Below are 21,080 nucleotides of genomic sequence, written 5' to 3'. Positions count from 1 at the left end.
CATCAATCCATTTCCTGTCCAGTGAGTCTCCTTAGTTTCTCTTTGGTCAGGGGAGATAGATATCAGGGATATATGCCCAAGAAAGGAGATGGGGAGGGGACAACATCTAGAATACTGTGTCCGGGTCTGGGCACAGTTCCAGTTCAAGTAAGATGTTGACAAGCTGGAATGTTTTCAGAGGAGGGTGTCCAAGATGGTAAGAGATCTGGAAACCATGTCCTTTAAGGCATGGCTTATAGAACTGGGAATGTTTAGCTTGGAAAGAGAAGACTGAGGCTCGACATGACAGTCATTTAAAACTATTTGAAGGGATGTCATATTGAAGATGGAAAGATCTTGTTTTCAGCTGCTCCATAAACTAGAACAGAAACCGACGGACAAGCCAGTGTGGTGTAGTGGTTTAAGTGTTGGACTATGACTCTAGAGAGCAGGGTTCAAATACTGGCTTGGCCATGGAAATCCACTGGGTAACCTTGGGCAAGTTACACTCTCTTAGCCTCAGAAGATGGTAATGGCAAATCCCGTCTGAAGAAACTTGACAAGAAAACCCCAACGGTTCCCAACCTGTGTTCTATTAAGCAGTTAGGTTCCCAACCTGTGTTCTATTAAGCAGTTAGGGCTCCATTGATCAAAAAGATTGGGAACCCAAGGCTTAAGGGTTGCCATGAGTCAGAAACAACTTGAAGACACACAGTAACAACAACAACAACAACAACAACAACAACATGTTCCAGATGGAGCAAGCTTGTTTTCAGCTGCTCCATAGACTAGAACACAAATTGTTGAATAAAATCGCAAGAAAGAAGATGCCTCCTAAATATTAGGAAGAATTTCCTGATAGTAACAACCGCTCCACAGTGTTTCAGATGATAGTGGATTCTTGTTTTTTGAAGGTCTTCAAAGAGAGGGTGGATGGCTATCTTTCAGGAATATTTTGGTGATGTGCCTGCATAGCAGGGCTTGGACAGATGACCCTTGTAGTCCCTTCCAACTCAATGATTCTGTGATTCTGGCCATCTCATCTCTCTGAAGATACCTATGTCTGCACAGAGACCTGCTTCCACCAGTCAAGAGCAGTAAGGAAAGTTTTAGCCTTATTAATCTGAGGGTGTTAGAAAGCATAGTGGGAGGTCAGGTATATGGCGAAGGGTTAGAAAACTTTATATTCTGATGTATTTTTCTCTCCCACCCACCCCTTTTTTTGCATTCTTCATCTTCACGGTTTTTAAAAAACATTTACATGCAGTTAGAAAAATTTATAATGACTTGCCTACCAGTCTTGAGCCTCTTAAAAAGAGTTCTGGGGTCTCTGAGGAACCATATAGTAATTTCCATAGGGAGAAACAATACCTCATCCCATAGGTTTGGAGACTGTAGCTGAGTGGCATGGATATAGAAAACCTGAAAAATGGAAACAAAATTCTTCTGAGAATGGATAGTAATGGATAATAATTAATTTTGACTCAATAGTATATGTGGTTGTAATGATATAGTAGATCTTTGGGGATTCTTTTTTATAATTCATTTTTATTAAACACAAATAACACAACAACAAACTCAAAATAGCTTATACATATATATGGCTAAAATTACTATACCAAAACTACAAACAAAAAAACCAACAACCCTAACGTAACACAAAAACTAACAAACACTCTGACTCCCTACAATGACATCATTGGAGGGTGCAGGGGATGTGGGGGTGCGGAGCACACCGAGTGACATCTAGAAGAGGGAGTGACACTTGATTAGGCCTCCCTCCCACTCTGGTACAGGAGGGGTGTATGTATGTATCATTGCTAGCTGCTCTCTCCCTAGGCTTCCTCCCATGGGGGAAAGCCCAGGAATGAAGCAGCAGAAGGGATGCATGTGTGCACTTCCCACACCGAGTGACACCATAATTAGTGATGCCACTGACTCCCTTCCTCCCCCAAATTGATGGTTATATCCCCGTTACTAATATGCCTTTAATTCATAATACATAAAGCTTCTGTGATATAAGGCCTGAAACAGACGGGCCCAAAAAAGCAGGTTCTGGCCACTTCATGGGGTGTGGTGTTCAGATGATGCAAGCCCTCAAAGCAGCTGGAAGCTCCTCCAAAGCCATACCAACACAGCAGTAGCTTGGCTTTCCAGGAGCGGATTAATAATAATAATAGTATTTATTTATATTCCACTTTTTCGCAAAGGAATCAAAGTGGATTACAACAGTATAAAATTAGAACATCGTACAATTAAAGTTACATTTTAAAAAGAAAAAAAAAGAAAAAATCAATTCCTGATGGTGGCCCATTTGGGACTGCGGTGGCAGCCTGCTTCAGGAGTGGACCATCCAGTCGCCATGGTCCCAATCTCCTGATCAGGCCCAGAGTTGCCTCTGGTTGTTCTTTCATGCTGGTCTCCTTCACCCTATAAGCAAACTCTGTTCAGTTCACAAATCCTAAAACTGTTAACTGACCCAAATAGGAATGTATGGAAGAAATAAACATTTCCCAACTTTAAAAAAAAAAAATCAAGGATTTCAACTTAACTAGGGTTAACAGTTTGCTAGAAAAAGTGAAACAAACAGGTTTGCCTATCCCGTAACAAAAGAAAGTGGTTTGGGCATAACACTGTATCATGTGGGACACATACAAGTAAATTACATTCACGTTCACACTGATTCCTTCTAACATGTAAACTGGAGTATATGATAAGGATGGAAAGTACCAGCTTTCCTTTCCGCAAGGGAAGAACATACCATATATAATGAAAGAGTGTACGCTATATAGTAACAGCATCTTTCTTATGCCTTCAAACATCACTAATTTTGGTTATTTTGTGAGGGGAAAAGCTGTATGATTAACCACTTACTCACATATTTGAAAGACAAAAGAGGGGCATTTATACACCCTGACAAAACTAGAAGTGGCAGATACCAAATATCAAATTGAGGAAGAAGAAATGATGATGTGTCCTTTAAAGGTCTCCTCCCAGTCATGACAGAATTATGCTGCCTAAAGTTGGTGTTAATTTAATTCTTCAGAGGTTTGGTTCAGTTCATCTCTATTACGGTCATAGACCAGCACAAAGAGGATTGGTAAGGAATGTGAGATATTATATGAAAAGAAGACATGCTAGTGAATCATGCTGAGTGGAAGAAGGTGCCTTGCAGGGCTCAATAAAGGGGTGTGAAACAATTGTATGTATGTCCAGAGCTTGAAAAGGTTATTCTTTTGGACTGTATCTCCTAGAATCTCTCAGCCAACATAGCCAGTTGCCACAGTGATAGAGGATTTCTAGGAGCTGTCAACTGAAAAGTAACTTTGACAAGCTCTGTTTACAGCAGGTTAAGGAAGATGTAAAGAAGCAGTGCTTACTGATTTATGCAACTTCTATCCCAAGCTGTCTTTTATTTTAAAAAGAAAGGGAATTTTTATTTTATTTTAAATGCAGCAAACCTTTATCATTGGACCCTATTGCATGGGGTTAAAACCCCAGCTAACCTTTCCAGAATTCAGTCCTATTTTGGGATGCAGCTGGGTGCTATCGCATAGAAATCACCGCCAAAATCGCTGCCTGGGTACATCTCAGATACATCCCAGGTCCTGTAAGCTGCTTTGGTGACCATTTTTAGAAGTTGGAAACTTCTGACTTCTAAAAATGGCTTCTGAAGTGGCTTAGAGGACCTGAGCTGCATCTGGGATGAACCTGGGCAGCAATTTCAGCGGCAATTTCTTTGTGATAACACCTGGCTGCCTCCTGAATTAGGACTGAATTCGGGAAAGGTAAGCTGGGATTTTAACCCCATGCGATAGGGTCCCATTGCCAAAGATGGGAGGTATCAAAGAGCATTTAAGAAACAAAAACACAGAGAAAAACTATTTTTTCCCTCCAGATGCTTTGTTGGCAGAACTGGAACAAACCTCACTGAGTTTGAATGTGAGTGATTCAGAACCAGCAAAAGTTTGCTTTCTTCTGGAACGTGACAACAAGGAAAAACCAGCAGCAACATCAGCAGAGACCAATGCCACTCAGCACAAGAAGTTAGCCCCAGGACCGCCAAAGGTATTTTCCTTATCTTGTCTACCTTCCATAAGTTACAAGTTAGGGAAAAGTGAAGTTCCCCATGGTGAACTGCATAGCAGGTTGTCTCCACAAGAGAATTCATTCCTGTCTTTGGTGCATGTGCTCTGATGTCTGATTTGTAATATCTAAATTAAAAACTCAGGAAGCACAAAATGTGGCTAAGATATGAAAAAGGTCACTATAAAATGAAAGATCTATCACAAATGCAAATCTTGAATCCCTTTCAGCAGTTTTGAAAGAATACCAGGACCCTGTTTCAGCAGCTCTGATATCACTGTTGTTATATTTCTTCCCTGCCTCTTCTCCTCCCAGGGCCTCAAAGTTAAAATAAAGTTGAAAAAATTAACATCCTACAAAAGTTAAAATATGATTAAACTTGCCACAAAACTAAAAGCAGTTAAAATTAAAATTAATAAGTACAACAATAAATATAAACATGATAACAAATTTATGGAACCATGGGTCTGTGTTGGCATGCATGCTCCAGATTTGGTCTGGCAAGGACATTGTCCAACCAATGGGATCCCGCTGACATCTGCCCCACTCCCAGTCCCTCCCTTTACAGACAAAATAGTGGTGGCAGCTGTGCCAGGGGTACATTAGTTACTGGTTGCTCTGCCTCTAATGTCCTCTGTAGGCACATAGTTGCTTGTGCAAGCGTGGTTGCACCTTTCTTCACTTCAAACAAGTTTGATGTAAAGTAGCATTTTAGTTACATCACTGAAGATGACCTTTCAAGGTATAAAAATCTTTCTCACAAAAAATGCAAAAATTGTCTCCCTCTGGGCAAGGTTATTAGTGTTTTTGTGCATTTTCATTCCACTTGCCCAGAGGCATCACATTTTGCCCAGATGGAGAATATTTTCTGCAAAATAAATTCTTGCCCCCACAAAAGTCTAAGGATGCAGAAAATCATCAAAGAAGGGAAAAGAGAACTGTCATAAGCTGTAGAGATGTGTAAAGATACCCTTTGTCATGGACAATGAGACAATGTATTAATATTCTACATACCCTTAGTCCTTTTTCCAGAGCAAGAGACAACTCATAGTTGCCCTCATCCTCTATTGCAGAAGTTAATTTGTCTGTTTTAGCCTAAATCCTGTTGATAGTACTGACTAGGGCAGAATTGTTATTTGGGAGGCAATGCCCTCATTTCCCCCTCCTGTTAGCTATATCCCTATACTTGCTCCAAACTAATTTTTAAAGGAACACATTGGAAGATAGCCACCCAAACTGAAGAGTACTCTAGAAAAACAGGAGTTCTAATAATTTCTCATGTTTCATCTCTTCTAGAAATTTAATTTAATAATTGATGGAATAACCAATTTTAGAGATCAGGATATGTTTGGATAGCTTTGGGGGAAGGCAATGTTCTCTTTGAAAATCTACTCTCTACTTCCAGGTGCTATCAGGACGCAGCATTCAACATCGGGAGGAAGATGTAGATAATATTTACAGGTAAATGCGACAGCAAGAAGGCAGACCAGGCTTCCAGTTGCACTGGCCCCTTGTGCTTCATGTTTTCTCCATTGTTAATGGCCAAACGCCTAGTTTTCAAATTACCTAAACATTCCCTAAAAACTTAATTACCATTTCCTCAAAAGTTATTATAGGTGTAACTGCTTCCAGTACAATTGTATGCACAACTATGCCATAATAAGTCCCATTCAGGTCCCATATACAATTGCAGCCAGATTCAATGAATATCTCTTGAAAGACACACATATCTCCATTCAGCTGTATCAAAATTCCTTTTTAAAATGCATATAACAGTTAGGAGTTTATCACACGGGACGAATTTCTCTTAATTTCGAATGAAAAGAAAGGGGGGCCAGAACGCATTTAGGTGAATTAGCTAGTTTCTTCAGAGGTGGTTTGCCATTGCCATCCTCTGACTCTGGAAGTGTGATTTGCCCAAGGTGAGCCATAATTCAAACCCTGTTCTCCAGAGTCTTAGTCCAACAAAGCCCTATAATATGCTGGCTCTCAAAAATTCCAGAATTTCATAGGATGCAACTATATCAGTTAAAGTGGGACAACAGAATCATAGAGTTAGAAAGAACTAAAAGAATAATCTGATCCAACCACAGGAATACACAATGTGTTTTGATTGCGTGACAGAAACAGACCAACAAATATTACTACTTTTGGTCTGAAGGATATCCAGATCTCAATTTGTAGTTCCTCTCTCTGCCCAGACCACACAATTGGAATTTTTTTTATCTCCTCAATTGCGCTAATTTCCGGTTTCCATATCGTAAGTCTGCTTTGAAACTCTATATAGAGTGTGGGTGGGTGGGTTTTGTTTTGTTCTTTTACTCCATTTTGTCTTATGGATGATTTTAGAATCTTCAGTGCTATTATCTTGTATACACTCAGCTCAGCTGATGGTCTAGAAATAGCTATGCATGATTACAATAGCTTTTGTTTTTGTATTAGAAATATGAAACTTAAGAGCAGGATGTATTATGTTAAGAAATGCTTTGACAAATTTTACCCACACAGATGATTCAGTATATTTAAAGCAAGCTCACACCTGCTTCCAATAAAATAGTTTTTTTATAACAAAAGGGGGAGGGGGAAAACACAACCTATCATTTATCCTCATTTTCATCTTGTGATGGATATGCTTTCTATAAATTTGTTGAACTCTAGTCTGATCCAGATGGCCTGATTTTATCTGGGTTAATTGGTCATTTGGGTCATTCACTTGAACATCAAAACAGGGAGCTGAACAGAGACTACATTCACACATCCCATTCTACTGATCAGCAGCCCAAACAAGTAACATTATAGGCACTCCTCTAATAAATCTGTCCATTCATTTTTCTCTGTGATTATCTTTGTTCCACAGCTGTTGGTTTAAATATCTGTATGAGGATACAGCTCTTTTGAGTCCCTAAATATCTGTATGGACATATCAATTCTTTTTTTCCAGAATAGGGACCAGTATTAATATTTTAAACAGAAGGAACATGTATCCTCATAACTCAAATTTTACTGAGTCAGTAATTTCCCTGAGCTGGAAATTATTCTGCCCATTTTCAAGTACCACTGAGTGGTAATTTCTGGATTCTTAAAGTGTGTGAAAACCATTATAAAAAAGAACAACACAGCTTAATGATTGTTACCTATAAAAGATACATATACCATTACTTAACCAGATAATGATCTTAGTCTAATTTTAGATCAAAGGCAAGCAACAGTAGCCCTCCAGATGTTGTTGGACAACAATTCCAATAATTCTTCCACTATTGGCTATGCTGGCTGCGACCGATGAGGGTTGCGAGCTAAGAATACCTGGTGGGATACAATTGTCCACTCTTGTTTAGACGAATTAAATGAGCTAAGAAAGGAGAGGAGGACTAAATTTCCACTTGTCTGATAATTTCCTTGGAACCTTTCAGTTACTTCTCAAGTGAAACTTCCTATTCTGCCAGTTTCTCAGATGTGTTTTTAAAAAGTTATTCATGTTATGTGGCATTTCTATAACATTTCACAAGATGGAGTGTGGGTTCTATGCTGACACACTCTCGTGTGAAATGGAGAGAATTAGGGTGAGGATAGGCAGGCAAAATTTTTGTATGACTTATTTAATGCAGAGACACTGAAACACTTTGGAATAGAGATGTTGAAATGTTTGCTTGTTTTTAAGACTTGGTTTCTGCTGGCACATTTACTGAGATGCTACATCATTTCAGCTTAATGTAAAGATCCACCAGCAGTTATGCTATGCTAGCACTATGCATTCCTCATACTGAACACCACTGTAGCACAACTTATGAGAAATGGTGGATGCATATAGCTAATACCTGATTGTGCAATGGACAGAGACAGTCCATAATGCACACTGACACATTGCTTTGGGTGCATTTTTAAACATCTGCAATAGTTCTGCATCCAGAAATCCACTCCTCTGACCATCAGCTGGATAGGGCCATTTTGCGTTGTCCAAAAAGGTCACTCTGCATGTGTAATGCAACTTATACCTGTGTATGTCACCAAAAGGCCCCTGGCTATGTTTCTTTTTCAGACTACAACTTCCGAGGCCCTGCCCAGTGGGAGATGATAAATTTATCTGCTGTTACAAATTAAGCATTCTGTTCTGTTTCTTCACTCATAAATGTGCCTTTGTTTCTTGTGCAGCAAGGTGCCCACTCCACAGCCCCTGCACTCCTCACCTTCTTCCACCTCAGCTGCTCATCAGCTGGATGACCTTCTGGCTTCCCTGGGAACACTTCAGTCTAAGGTGATGTGTGGATACCTATACCAGTCTTCCCCAACCTGTGCTGTCTACTGTAAATAAGTTTGCCTTGAACTCTCTTCTGCCCTAATCAGCATGGCCAATGGTTAGGAACCCTCAGGGACATAGCCAGGATTTTGGGAAGGGGGGGGGGGTGTCCAGACTAAATGCCACCATTATAGTGGGGCTTGGGCGCAGTGGTGCGGCAGCACGCACCATTCATTGTATCTAACAGAAGGGGGGTCTGGAACCCCCCCTTGGCTATGTCCCTGGAACCCTGAGGATTCTGGTCAAAAGCATGTGAAGGACACCAATTTGGGAAAGGCCATCCTACATTCTTTCTATGTGGCACAGTATGCTCTTCATAATATAGCAAACTAGGGGCCTTGCCAGCGTTCATTGAACTTGCATACTACAAAAGTAGCATGGGCAGACGGAAAATAAAGGGAGACTTTTAGTAAAAGTTGAAAGGATATACAGAGGGTGGAACAAAAGAGGATGAACAATGTCCAGGGCACCAGTGTGGGAAATAGTCTTACCAGAAAAAATGATTAATATGATTAAGCAGGAAGATCTGGGAGGCATAGAGCTGGAAGGGAGCTAGATGTTATAACCTGTGTGTGAGAGAAGGAGACAGTGGGGAAATTGGAGCTCAGGAGTGATCCTTCCAGTGCGCTCTATTCTCTCCAAGGTCCATCTCAAACATAATAAACTGAACAACACAGAATACTGTAGGTCCATGGGTGGGGTAGCCCAGAAAGGGCTTTGCAGAAGTAGGAAATTTTGAGGAGTGTGGTGATAAGAACAAGGAGCCATGACCAATATAAAAGATGAATTTATGCAATACTTTATACCACAATTGCATCTTTGCCTAGAGATTATTGCATGAGAATAATCTTGGTGCTGTATTTATGTCAGGTTATTTGAAAATTAATTTTTTCCATTTGAAATAATCTGTTAATGACCCCCTATCCTGCTATGGTTTAGTAATCATTTTGAGTATGAATGTTTCATTCCACTGTGATATGGGAGCATAGTGGGTATGGTATAGGTGGGTTTCATTACTCCTTCTTTGGGGATTCCTTGGGGACTACCAGCAGGGAAACTGCAGGCTACTTCCAGTGGTTGAGCTGGGGGGACTCCAGGATTCCCAAGAGGTCCCAAGAGAACCATGTATATTCATTCTCTGTTCACTAGTACTTTTTAAATATTTTTAAAAGGAGGGAGTAGTGCAATAGCACAGTCCTAATGTAATCCTAATAAGGATTCATGCCCAGGGAAACCACAGTTTTAGGAAAAAATTAAAGAGTATATATACAACAGTTTAAAGAGTAATATGCAAAAGTAGAGCCAGGCAGGTATTAGTTGACAGGGAAAACATAGAAAAAATGCTTTTGGAAGTGGTGTGCTATGTTTTCATGTTCCCAATCTGTGCTGGAAATGCAGTCAGCTCTATAATAGTGTTATAACTCTGGAATTGCAGCTTCTTTGATTTTCTTTTTGTAAAGAAAGCAGGAGCAGGAGGTAGGGAGAACAAGGTGGTATGAATGGTATTGTTGTGTTTCATGTGAGAGAAAGTGAACATGGGAATTAAAGCCACTGAAGCACAAATGCACTGATGGTTCAAAAGAGTGCATTGTTATCTAAGTACAAGAGAAACAGTTTTCAAATGGAATGACTCCTTTTATATTTTAATTAACATTTCAATTTCAAAATACAGTTCATTAGAGAAATTTGCTAAAGAATGTTCCATAATATTTAATTTTTAAAAAGAAAAGTGGGGGAATATAGCAGTATTGAGTGTACAGGTGAATTGAATTGTGAATAAGTGAAATGTGCTTAATCAATGTGAATTAATATCTGGAGATATAAGTGATACAATGTTGATTCTTTTGAAGGAATAAGTAGGGAAGATAGTAGACTGGGTTATACTAAAGCACATTACTGTAAAAGAAAGTCATTCAGATGGCAAGAGATGGTCCAGTATTGGCAGAGAGGAAGTATGAGACGATGAAGTACATTAGGGAAGGTATGTGTAAGTGGAATGAAGATATGAGAATGTGTTATGATGGTAGAAAATGGATGAGGGTATGTAAAATGTATATGAAGGTATGAAGAAGTGATATGATAGGATGGATCAAGTGAGTTTGAAGAATATATGTGCAAAGGAAGATGGAGAAAGGAACGATGAAGAAAAGATGGGTATTCAAGGAGATACATGGATCAAAAGAAAGAAGAAAATGTAATATGAATAGAAGGATAATATACACACACACACACACCATCGATATCTCCCAATATATCATGTTACTTCTTCTTTCTCTTATCCATCTATTCATATTACATTTTCTTCTTTCTTTTCTTTCTTTCGTTCGTTCGTTCGTTCGTTCATTCTTTCTTTCTTTCTTTCTTTCTTTCCATGTATCTCCTTGAATACCCATCTATTCTTCATCGTTCCTTTCTATATATGGCTATGTAAACATTTTATATATTTATAGTTTTTTGTGGTTTTTTTCGGGCTATGTGGCCATGTTCTAGAAGAGTTTCTTCCTGATGTTTCGCCAGCATCTGTGGCTGGCAACTTCAGAGAAGATTCAAGAATCTTCATTCCTCTGAAGATGCCAGCCACAGATGCTGGCGACACATCAGGAAGAAACTCTTCTAGAACATGGCCACATAGCCCAAAAAACCCACAAAAAACTATGGATGCCGGTCATGAAAGCCTTTGACTCCACATTTTATATATTTGTTTATATATTTGTATTTGTGCTTATAAGTTAGATGTGTGTTTTTATACTTAATAAAGTTTACATTAAAAATATAATGACCCAAAACAACTGGCTAGTGTGATAAGCACCGTGGTATACATTCTTAAAAACTAAATATAACTGACATAAAATGTTAAGACTGGGGAAGAGTTTAATGAAAGTGCTTCCAAAAATAGTGAAAGGAGGTCTTCCAAAGGGAAGATAAAAGAAGACATTAAACAGGGGAAGAGGAGTAGATGGTTTATATTTAAAGACAAGAACTAGGAGGTTAATGATGAAGGATGCTTTATATCTTTCACATGACACACAGAGAAAGTCATGGTTCATTTGTTAACATGGTGACTCTTGCCTTCTGGGTATAAATGACTGGACTCCTAATTGGAAAAATAAGAATGGGAGGGAGGGAGGGAGGGAGAACATTCACGTTCAAGTCACATATAGGATGCTATCAGTTCTCATGCAGACATCCTTTGCTTTTTTGCAGATTTCAGATGCAAAGGGCAGTCTTGAGCAGTCACCATCAATAGAACACAAAACTACAGACAATCTCGATAGTATACTGAAGGATCTGACACATGATTTGCAGGACCTTGGTATTGCCACTGTGCCCAAGGGCCACTGTGCTTCCTGCCACAAGCCCATAGCTGGAAAGGTGAGAGAAAGAAATCATGAGATGTAAATATGCCTTTCTTCCTGTTCACTGCCTTATCATGGTGGCCATGAAACAATTGCATATTTGTCACTGCCCAAAATAAAATTCTTGCAGTGTGTTCAGTTTGGCCCAGGTGGAGGGAACAGCCCTCTTCTCCTGCAACCTGTTCTTATTATTTCTGTCACATACAGCTGAGGATCCTGCCTTATCAACCCAGAGACTGTGTTGCTTACTGAGCAACCAGGACCCTTGTTAAAATACCATATATATTGCCCTGAACAAATTTGATCCCATGTGATTTTGGAAGCCAAACAGAGTTGTGCCACCTGCAGAGATCCAGGAAACATTCCTGGCTGAAGCCCTAGAAAGCTTTTGGGGCCAATTAGAGTCAACAATACTGAACTAAATAGACCAGTGGTCTGATTCAGTATATGGTAGTTTTTAATGTTCCAAAAAGAATGGTCCTTTTTAGAACATGTGGCACCTATGACAGATAGTTTAGTGGACAAGAAAGTGGGCCTCTGAACCATACCTTTTACAGGGCCATTGCTGAATTTCTGCTTTCCAGGTAGTTACAGCTCTGGGAAAGACATGGCACCCTGAACATTTCCTCTGTGCCCACTGTGCAAAGGAAGTGGGCTCCTGTCCCTTCTATGAGCGGGAAGGCAAGGCATACTGCCAAGAAGATTATCATCAGCTCTTCTCCCCTCGCTGTGCTTACTGCACAGCACCCATCCAAGAGGTAGGTAATATTGGCCCTGCCTTCCAGCTGTAATTTCTCAATTGACACATTTCCAGTTCGGAGTGAGGAGAAAGTGAGGGGTATGTCCACTATCTCTTTCTATTTCTTTTTCTCTTTTCTTGTTTACCTACCTTTGTCCTTCTAACTACAGAGGATCTTCTGTTGTTGTTGTTAACTGCTATCAAATCAGCTTCAACCTACATCAACCCCATGAATGAGAGACTTCCAAGTCATCCTGTCCTCAACAGCTCTGCTCAGGTCTTGCAGACTCAAGGCCATGGCTTCTTTGTTTGAATATATCAATCTAGAATGTGGTCTTCCTCTTTTTCTGCTGCCTTCTACTTAACAAAGCATTATTGTCTTCTCATGATATGGCCAAAGTACAGGGCCGGCTCGCCCATATCAGTCACATAGGCAGTCGCCTAGGGCGCAAAAAGTCCAGGGGTGCCATTTGTGCTCCTCTTGGAGCGTGCACGCACATGTGCACAGCTCCAGCCCCAGGCAAGCAGGGCACCAAAAGCGCTCCTCCTGGCTTTGCTGGGCTGCACAGCCAGCCATGAATGAGCAAAGGGCGCTTGCCTGGAGCATGCGCGTGCACACAGCTCCAGCCCCAAGCAAGCAGGGTGCCAAAAGCACACCACCTGGCTTTGCTGGGCTTTGCTGCACCTGCTCTTTGCTCCTTGGCCCTTGCAAAGCTTGGAGGAATCCACTGGCTCCACTCGCACTCTGCCTGGCTTTGCTTAAAAGGCAAAACTCTGCTATTAATCCTCTGATGACAGCTACAGCACCTGTGCCCTGTGTTTTCCACCCAGGTAAGAATAGACAAGGTGCGACATTTAGCTTTCTCTCTAGGAGGGGTCCTCTGGTACAATTGCAAACTACGAATTCCATAACTCTAGCATTAAGGAGTTAAAGTGGTGTAAAACAACATTGATTCTCCAGTGTGATAGCAGCCTGAATTAAAGTGATGCAGAAAATGTTGTTGTTAGATATTTGGCCTTCTCTGTTGGAGAGCTCTGGTGCAACTGCAAACTACAAATTCCATAACTCTAGCATTAAGGAGTTAAAGTGGTGTAAAACAACATTGATTCTCCAGTGTGATAGCAGCCTGAATTAAAGTGATGCAGAAAATGTTGTTGTTAGATATTTGGCCTTCTCTGTTGGAGAGCTCTGGTGCAACTGCAAACTACAAATTCCATAACTCTAGCATTAAGGAGTTAAAGTGGTATAAAACAACATTGATTCTCCAGTGTGATAGCAGCCTGAATTAAAGTGATGCAGATAGTGTTGTAAGATATTTAGCCTTCTCTGTTGGAGAGAATCAGATTCTCATCAAATCCTGGTCTCCACAGTCATAGAATCATAGAATCATAGAGTTGGAAGAGACCACAAGGGCCATCCAGTCCAACCCCTTGCCATGCAGGAAATCTAAATCAAAGCATCCCCCACAGATAGGCTTGCCATTTCACAGCAGTGGGCGGGACTTTCCCGCCTCCTGGGGACGTGCCCGGTCTCTCCCCGCCCTCCCCCACATTCCTGGGTGGCTGCCCGACTTAGGGCTCCCAGGGCTGCTGCCTCCCTTTCATACAGTGCTGAGCAGCAGTGCTGGAGCAGCAGCAGCGGCTGGAGCTAGCAGGGGGCAGGGTCTGCTGCTCTGCCCTGCCCCTATTGGCCAGCCCTCTCAAGGAGCCAGCCCTCTGCTTCCTTATTTGGGTATGCTCCAACTCCAAGCAGGGAGGGCTTTGCACTCAGGCAAGCTGCTTTTAGTTCTTCCCCTCTTTCTCTTTCCACTCCTTCTCTTCTTGTTATTCCGTTTTTTCTTCTCCTCTTCTTCCTCTCCTCATCTTCTTTTTCTCTTTGTTCCTATTCTTCTTTCTCCTCCTTTTCTTCTTTCTCCTTCCCCTTTTTTTCCTCCTCCCCCTTCCTCCTCTGCTGTTGCTGTTGTTATTGTTGTGTGCCCAACTCCTTTCTGACTTATGGCAACCCTGCCTCTAGCCCTCTTATTTACTCCCCTCTCTCTAAGCCCCCCTCCTCTTCTTCTCAGGGGTCCAGGGCTTCTCAAGGCTTTGCCCCCATTACAAAAGAAAAAAGACTTTGCAAGGGATCTGACCCATAAATCCCCCCTAAGTTGAGACATACCTGGGGAAAAAGAGCGGGTGAGGGGTTTGGGGGGGGGGGTTGGGGGAGGCAAGGAAAAGGAGGAAGGGGGGAATTGCTAAGAAGGCTTGGGAGTGGGAAATGTAGTTTGCAGTGGCAAAAAGGGGTGCCTGTGGTCTTTCAAATCCTATGCCTGCTTGGGAGTGGGACTTGTAGTTTGCAGTGCAAAAGGGGGTGCCTGTGGTCTTTCAAATCCTATGCCTGCTTGGGAGTGGGATTTGTAGTTTGCAGTGGCAAAAGGGGGAGCCTGTGGTCTTTCAAATCCTATGCCTGCTTGGAAGTGGGACATGTAGTTATAGAATTGGGCAGGGGGGGGTATTTGGCCAGAAAGAGAAGTACATTTCTGCCATCTGTCTAGGAATAATGCCAAAATGTCCTCCATTTTGAACAGCCGAAAAAACATGCATTTATATTAACATTTTTTTAAAAAAATCAAATTTTTCATGTGTCCTCCATTTTTTAAAAATGTGTCCTACATTTGAAAATGTAGTCCTACATTTGTCCTACATTTGTTCCGGTTTGGAGGTCCTGACTTATGGCAACCCTACCCACAGATGGCCATCCAGCCTCTGCTTAAAGACCTCCAAGGAGGGAGACTCCACCACTCTCTGAGGAGTGTGTTCCACTGTCGAACAGCCCTTACTGTCAGGAAGTTCCTCCTAGTCCAACACACAAAACATATAAAGCTACATCCCAACCTCCAGGAAGAATATCAAAATGTTTTCCATTTTGAGCATGACTGAGAAACATGAATTTATATTGTTTTTATTAATGTTTTTGGCTTTTAGTTGGTTGTGTTCTCCATTTATTGAGTGTCCTACATTTGTCGTACATCATGTCCTACATTTTTCCTACATTTTGAGGGGCTACCGGGGGGGGCACCAAAATATTTCTTGCCCAGGGTGGCCAAATATCTAGAGCCGGCCCTGCCAAAGTACAATAGTCTTGGTTTAGTAATATTGGCTTCTAGTGAGAGTTCAAACTTGATTTCCTCTAGGACCCATTTATTAATTTTTTTTGGCAGTCCATGGTATCCACAGAACCTTTTTCTAGCACTCTGTTTCAAATGAGTGACTTTCCTCCAATCCACTTTCCTCACTGTCCAGCTTTCACAACCATAACTAGAAACTGGAAATACGATGGTATGGACAATCCTAACTTTAGTATCTTTACACTTCAGGATCTTGTCTAGTTCCTTCATAGCTGCCCTTGCAAGTCCTAGATTTTTTGTTTGCTTGTTTGTTTGTTTGTTTGTCTGTTTATTTTTTGATTTCTTGACTTTTTAGTGCTGGCGTCCAATGATTCTTTCTCTTTTTTGTTGCAGAAAATTCTCACAGCCATGGATCGGACCTGGCATCCAGAGCATTTCTTTTGTGCCCACTGTGGAAATGTATTCGGCAATGCAAGTGAGTCTTTCTTTTCCAAAGTCTGTGTCAGTTCGTTTAGCTTTTGTGTATCTGCTTATACAGCATTGTTCATATAATGTCCCAGAGTGTGGCAACATTATGTTTTGGAGTTCACCTCTCAGAACTGCCAGTTTCTGTCTAAACAGGCTTAGGACTACAGCATCTTGAAATAAGGCAGATCAGGGAAACTATTCCACAAATCTTCTAGTACCATTACAGATAGTGCTCAACACTAAATCGATCCCTTCCCATCTGACATCATGCTTGCACCCAGCCCTTGGAATTCCTTTTCCCTCTTCTTTCCCCTTCAGCCCTTTGTACTACTAAAAAACTGACTCTGGGAGGTTTGTGGAAGGTTGTGCTGGTGGTAGCTGTTCCATCAGTAGACTACCCTATGGGATATCTTTCATACAGTATTGGTATGAACTACAGGATACAATGGGTGGGTACTCTGGAGGAGGTGAGGGAGTGTTTTCTTTAGGTTAACCTGTATTATAATATGCATTAATGTAAAATCAACCAGATGCTGCTCATAATAACAGCTTTCTCTCAGATTCATTGTCACTGCATGCATTTTATGTTCACACCCATTCTGTCTGCTCAACATACATTATAGATAAGATTCATATGTACCCTACTTCTGCATAAAGCTCATGTGGTCACAGCCTCTCAGTCAAGACAAGCCTACTTCTTAGGATTAAGACAAACGGGGGGGGGGGCAGAGTTTGGGGGGAAATCATGTACAACACTTTCAGCTCTAGGAAGTATTGGTTCAAATACATACCACTGAGGAAAAATATGATTGTCATAAAGAACTAGATGCATTCCAATGGCCTTTTAAGATGACACATAGGTTACACTCTTGTAGTTATATACTTGAGAGTAAATTCCACTCAACTCACTAGGACTTGCTTATGAATAGAAATCTGTATGATTACATTGTCAACATAAATGAACTGTTGCTCTACAGAGGAAGCTCTCTCTCTCCAAACACACACACACACACACACACACACACACACACACACACACTTCCTCTCACAAAAATACATTCCCTCTCCCACACAAATACAAATGCACACACACTCTCTCAGCTAGGACATTCACATGTGGAAAAACGAACATCCCCTCATTTTCTTAAGACACACACACAGGCTGGAAGAAAGACCTTGAACTGTTCATCACCTCCTGCAGCAATGTCCCTGCCTCTCCTTTTCTTCTTGTTCAGCTTCTCCAAAAGGAAACAAAGGCCCTATACAGACAGGCCCAAATAAAGCTGCTTTGAGTCACGTCTTTGGAGGTATGGTGTTTCAATGATGCATGCGTCCTAAGAGTCTGGAAGCTGCACCAAAGCTGCACTCCAGTCCTTAGGACTGGAGCGTGGCTTTGATGTGGCTCCTGGACTCTTAGGATGCATGTACCATTGAAACACCATACCTCCAAAGTGACTCGAAGCAGCTTTATTTGGGCCTGTCTTTATCAGGCCAAAGATCCTGACAGCCTCCATCCACTTCTGATTGGTTGTTTGCCTCCCCAAGACTGCTTCCCAACCACATTTTGGTTGACTTCCAGTAGTCATGCTGAATTCTGAATCTGGAATTCAGTCAAGATACAAAGGGATCTTGTAGCACCTTTGAGATCAGCTGAAAGAAAGAAGTTGGTAGCATAAGCTTTCACAGACTTAAGTCTGCTTCCCCACATGCACCTGATGAAATATAGACTCAAGTCTATAAAAGCTAATGCTACCAGCTTCTTTCTCTCTCTGTTACTCAAAGTTGCTACAAGATCTTTTTGCATAATGATCCAGACTAACATGGCTATGGAGTTTATCACAAGGGGGAAATCCCATGCAAAAAAGGAGGTTTAATGATTTTCACACAACGTCATTGTTAAACTAATGTTAACCTGAACGGAAAGTAGAGGGAAAGTAGACAAAAGCTGCTTCTTTTTACTTTTGGAAAATCCCCAAAATAAAAAGGAGCAACTTTTGTTTATTTTCCGTTTGGATTAACACAATTTTAACAATGGCATGTGTGAAAATCAACCTGCTTTTGCGGGGGGGGGGGGGGTGTGTGTTACCTTTTAAATCACATTTTTGCACAGGATTTCACCTGTGTGTGATAAACTCCAAAGTCTTGAATTCAGTCAAGATAGTTAGTATACCAGGACCACTGTGTATTCACAGGGACAGTTGGGCTGTTTTGGGCATCTTTTGTGAGCAAGGTCTTAATTATGATTAGGTTATACAAGGAGTAAGCAACTGCTATGGCCTGGGCAAAGCCACATTGCCTTCCCCATGGGATCCTGGAGATCTATTCCCATGCCATCCCCCGCCACCACCACCCCTGAATATTTTTTTAACCTTAAAAAAATGCTTCATTTTTTTTTAAACCAAAAAGAGGCTTCATTTCCAGCCAGGAACTAAACTAGAAGTCAATTTACAGTTTATTTCCTGGTTGAAAAGAGACCTCTTTTCAACCTGCTGCTATCCCAAATATGTGCATGCAGGAATTTTTAATGAAAATGTGCAAGTGCTGGAGGCACTTGGGAGTCTTGCGGAGTGGGTGTCCCACCGGCCACTGGCTGCACTTTACCCATCGCTAGGATAGATCCATTGAAAACAGTGGGGTTTAACTCAGTTATAGCTAACTTGGCTCACCAATTTCATTGGGTAACCTCTTAGCTAAATCTGGTTCCAGTCCATCATCCAAAAATAATCTCTAAATTTACTCAGACTGGTCTGTTGTAAGGATCAGCCAGTTTTCATAACTGATAGTCCATTTGATCTATGAAGGAATTGTTGCCAGTGCTTTTGGAAATGTTAATGTGAAATTTCTTGGGGGGAATCCAGTCGTTGTCTGCCCTAGGAGCTAGAGAGTAAACTGAGTATTAGCAGACATTCCTGTCTTTCAATGGCCTTCAGCACCACAGTTCTCATTAAACCAGGGGTGAGAGTCATGTGGCCTTTCAGAAGATTTTGGGTTGCAAATGATAGCCAATGGTGACAGAAGAAGGGTTTTGCAGTTTAGCAATATGTGGAGGTCTGCCTGACTCCCACTTCTGTATTAAATGCCTCTAAGGAATAAGACTATACAAAATGTATTTCAGGAGGTTAGGTTTAGGAGGGATGAATGTGTTTTAACTTCTTGGCTAACTAGATGGTATGTCATGAGCATTGTTTTTCCTTGTTGTGAATGACCCTGAGAAAAGCATAAGCACAGCCATACCCACTGTGGGGCATTGATCACAGAGTGGCACTAATGTGCTCCACCAGGTCCTGTTCCAGTAATTGGGCCCCCAGTGGACTGTGGAGCACTTAGTGTTTCATTCAACTCCCAAAACTATTAATTATGCAATGCAGAAAGTTTTGTGGATGATGTCTGCCTCTCCTCCCAGGACTCATAAGTGTGCTTGGCTCCCCTTGCCAGCTCCTGGCAACTGTTCTTTGTCATCATCACTAAGAACAACCTCCCACTGTTATCACTTCATGCTGCTCAAAGTAACTTAAAAATTCATTGGAAGCCATTTCTTCATCCATGGTGTGATGACTCCAGTTCTGGTATATTAACTGCTTTGTGCAACCACAGATTGTTCCTCTTGGGCTGTAAACATTTAAGAGGAACTGTCACCACAAGAATTTAGCAAGGTACTCTGTGACCCTGTGGTGACCTGCCCAAGGCAGTACTAGATTATGATTTGAATCAGTAAGCCTTGCTGTAGCGAGTGATCATGTGCCTAATCACATGAACAGTATGACTGTCTGCTGCTGAGCTTGTTAAAGTTCCTTTTTTTAAAATAACACCTTCCAGAATCCTCTACCCAGCATGGCCATTGGCCATTAGTAGTTATGTTTTGCTTTGGAGATATGAGGAGCCCATTTTGCTACTATGGATCTACTTTAGTTATGGAAAATACATTTGACACCAAGTCAGAGAGGTCAGCTGCAAAGATCCTGACCACAAGGGCTTTACATTTCCAAGGAAAGCACCCTTGGCAGTAAAAGACCTGAGGTCTTTGCAAAGAACACCCAAGAATGTTGCTCACTAGCATTTCTCCGGAAGAGTCATTCAATTCAGGATGAAAAATGTGAAATGGTGGGGAAGGGATATTTTTTTTCACATTTAAGACTTTTTTTTATTATTTTAGCATGAGCTTTCATGGATATAAACCCACTTCTTGGGATGCAGTACCAAGTGGATGCATCCATAGAAGTTTTGGGGTTTTTTTTATATATATATACCGCTATTCCAAAGATCATAGCAGTGAACAGCAAGTAAGCTAATTAGCAAGTAAGCTAATTTGCCGCTAACAGTCTGGTTACTCATTTTAACAACCTCGGAAGGATGCAAGCCTGAGTCGAGCTTGGGCCCTTTTGCTGGTCTTGAATTCGCAACCTTGTGGTTTTGAGTGAATGGCTGCAGTACAGGCATTTAACCATTGCGCCACCAGTGGTTATATCCACAAAAGCTAATGCTAAAATAAAAACCAGTTAATCTTAAAGGTACTGACACATTTCTTTTTTAAATCTCCTCCTCCCTTCCTTCTTTTTATGCTGCAAGAGACTAACACAGCTTTGAAATCAACCCAGGATGGTAACACTTGCTGGGACAGTTTCTCAGCAAAATGAGGGCCCTTTTTCTTTTGTCTTCTTTAAACAAGATGGCATGTCTTCAATGCTGGATAATGAGTTCCCTATTGTAAAATGGACTCATGTTTGTCTTCCCATGCCTTCCTCTACAGGTTTCCATGAGAAGGATGGGAAGCCCTATTGCCAAAAGGACTTCCTGGCCCTTTTCTCTCCAAAGTGCAGAGGCTGCGACCGGCCTGTCATGGATCAGTATTTGTCAGCTTTGAACACTGTCTGGCACCCTGAGTGTTTTGTGTGTGGAGTAAGTATACAGGAGCGCTTATTCCAGACAGAAATTAGAGCTTGTTGCAGTTAGAAACCATTTGAGGTAGTTGGGTAGGAAATTTATATTGGCCTCAAAATTTAGCTACACCCAATAAATGAATAAAGTTATTGGGTTTTAAGGAATCTAATTTC

At 41.3% G+C, this 21,080-nt stretch overlaps 1 protein-coding gene across 2 annotated transcripts in view; it reads left to right on the top strand.

Annotated features, from left to right (window-relative positions):
* The window catches only part of LPXN (leupaxin), a 45,151-nt gene that overhangs the window by 23,322 nt on the left and 749 nt on the right, over positions 1-21,080 (top strand). For both annotated transcript variants that reach the window (XM_089520642.1, XM_089520643.1), the window contains exons 2-8: positions 3,878-4,047; positions 5,471-5,526; positions 8,215-8,317; positions 11,564-11,731; positions 12,300-12,473; positions 15,955-16,036; positions 20,777-20,925. In XM_089520642.1, the coding sequence (XP_089376768.1) occupies positions 3,878-4,047; positions 5,471-5,526; positions 8,215-8,317; positions 11,564-11,731; positions 12,300-12,473; positions 15,955-16,036; positions 20,777-20,925 (902 nt within the window). The remainder of the gene's footprint in view (positions 1-3,877; positions 4,048-5,470; positions 5,527-8,214; positions 8,318-11,563; positions 11,732-12,299; positions 12,474-15,954; positions 16,037-20,776; positions 20,926-21,080) is intronic.

This window comes from Sceloporus occidentalis, unplaced genomic scaffold, assembly GCF_023333645.1.
Source record: "Sceloporus occidentalis isolate IW3139 unplaced genomic scaffold, rSceOcc1.0.p SCAF_4, whole genome shotgun sequence".
NCBI classification, from domain to species: Eukaryota; Metazoa; Chordata; class Lepidosauria; order Squamata; family Phrynosomatidae; genus Sceloporus; species Sceloporus occidentalis.
Note: the sequence above shows the minus strand (reverse complement) of the source record. Positions and strands in the feature narration are given on the sequence as shown.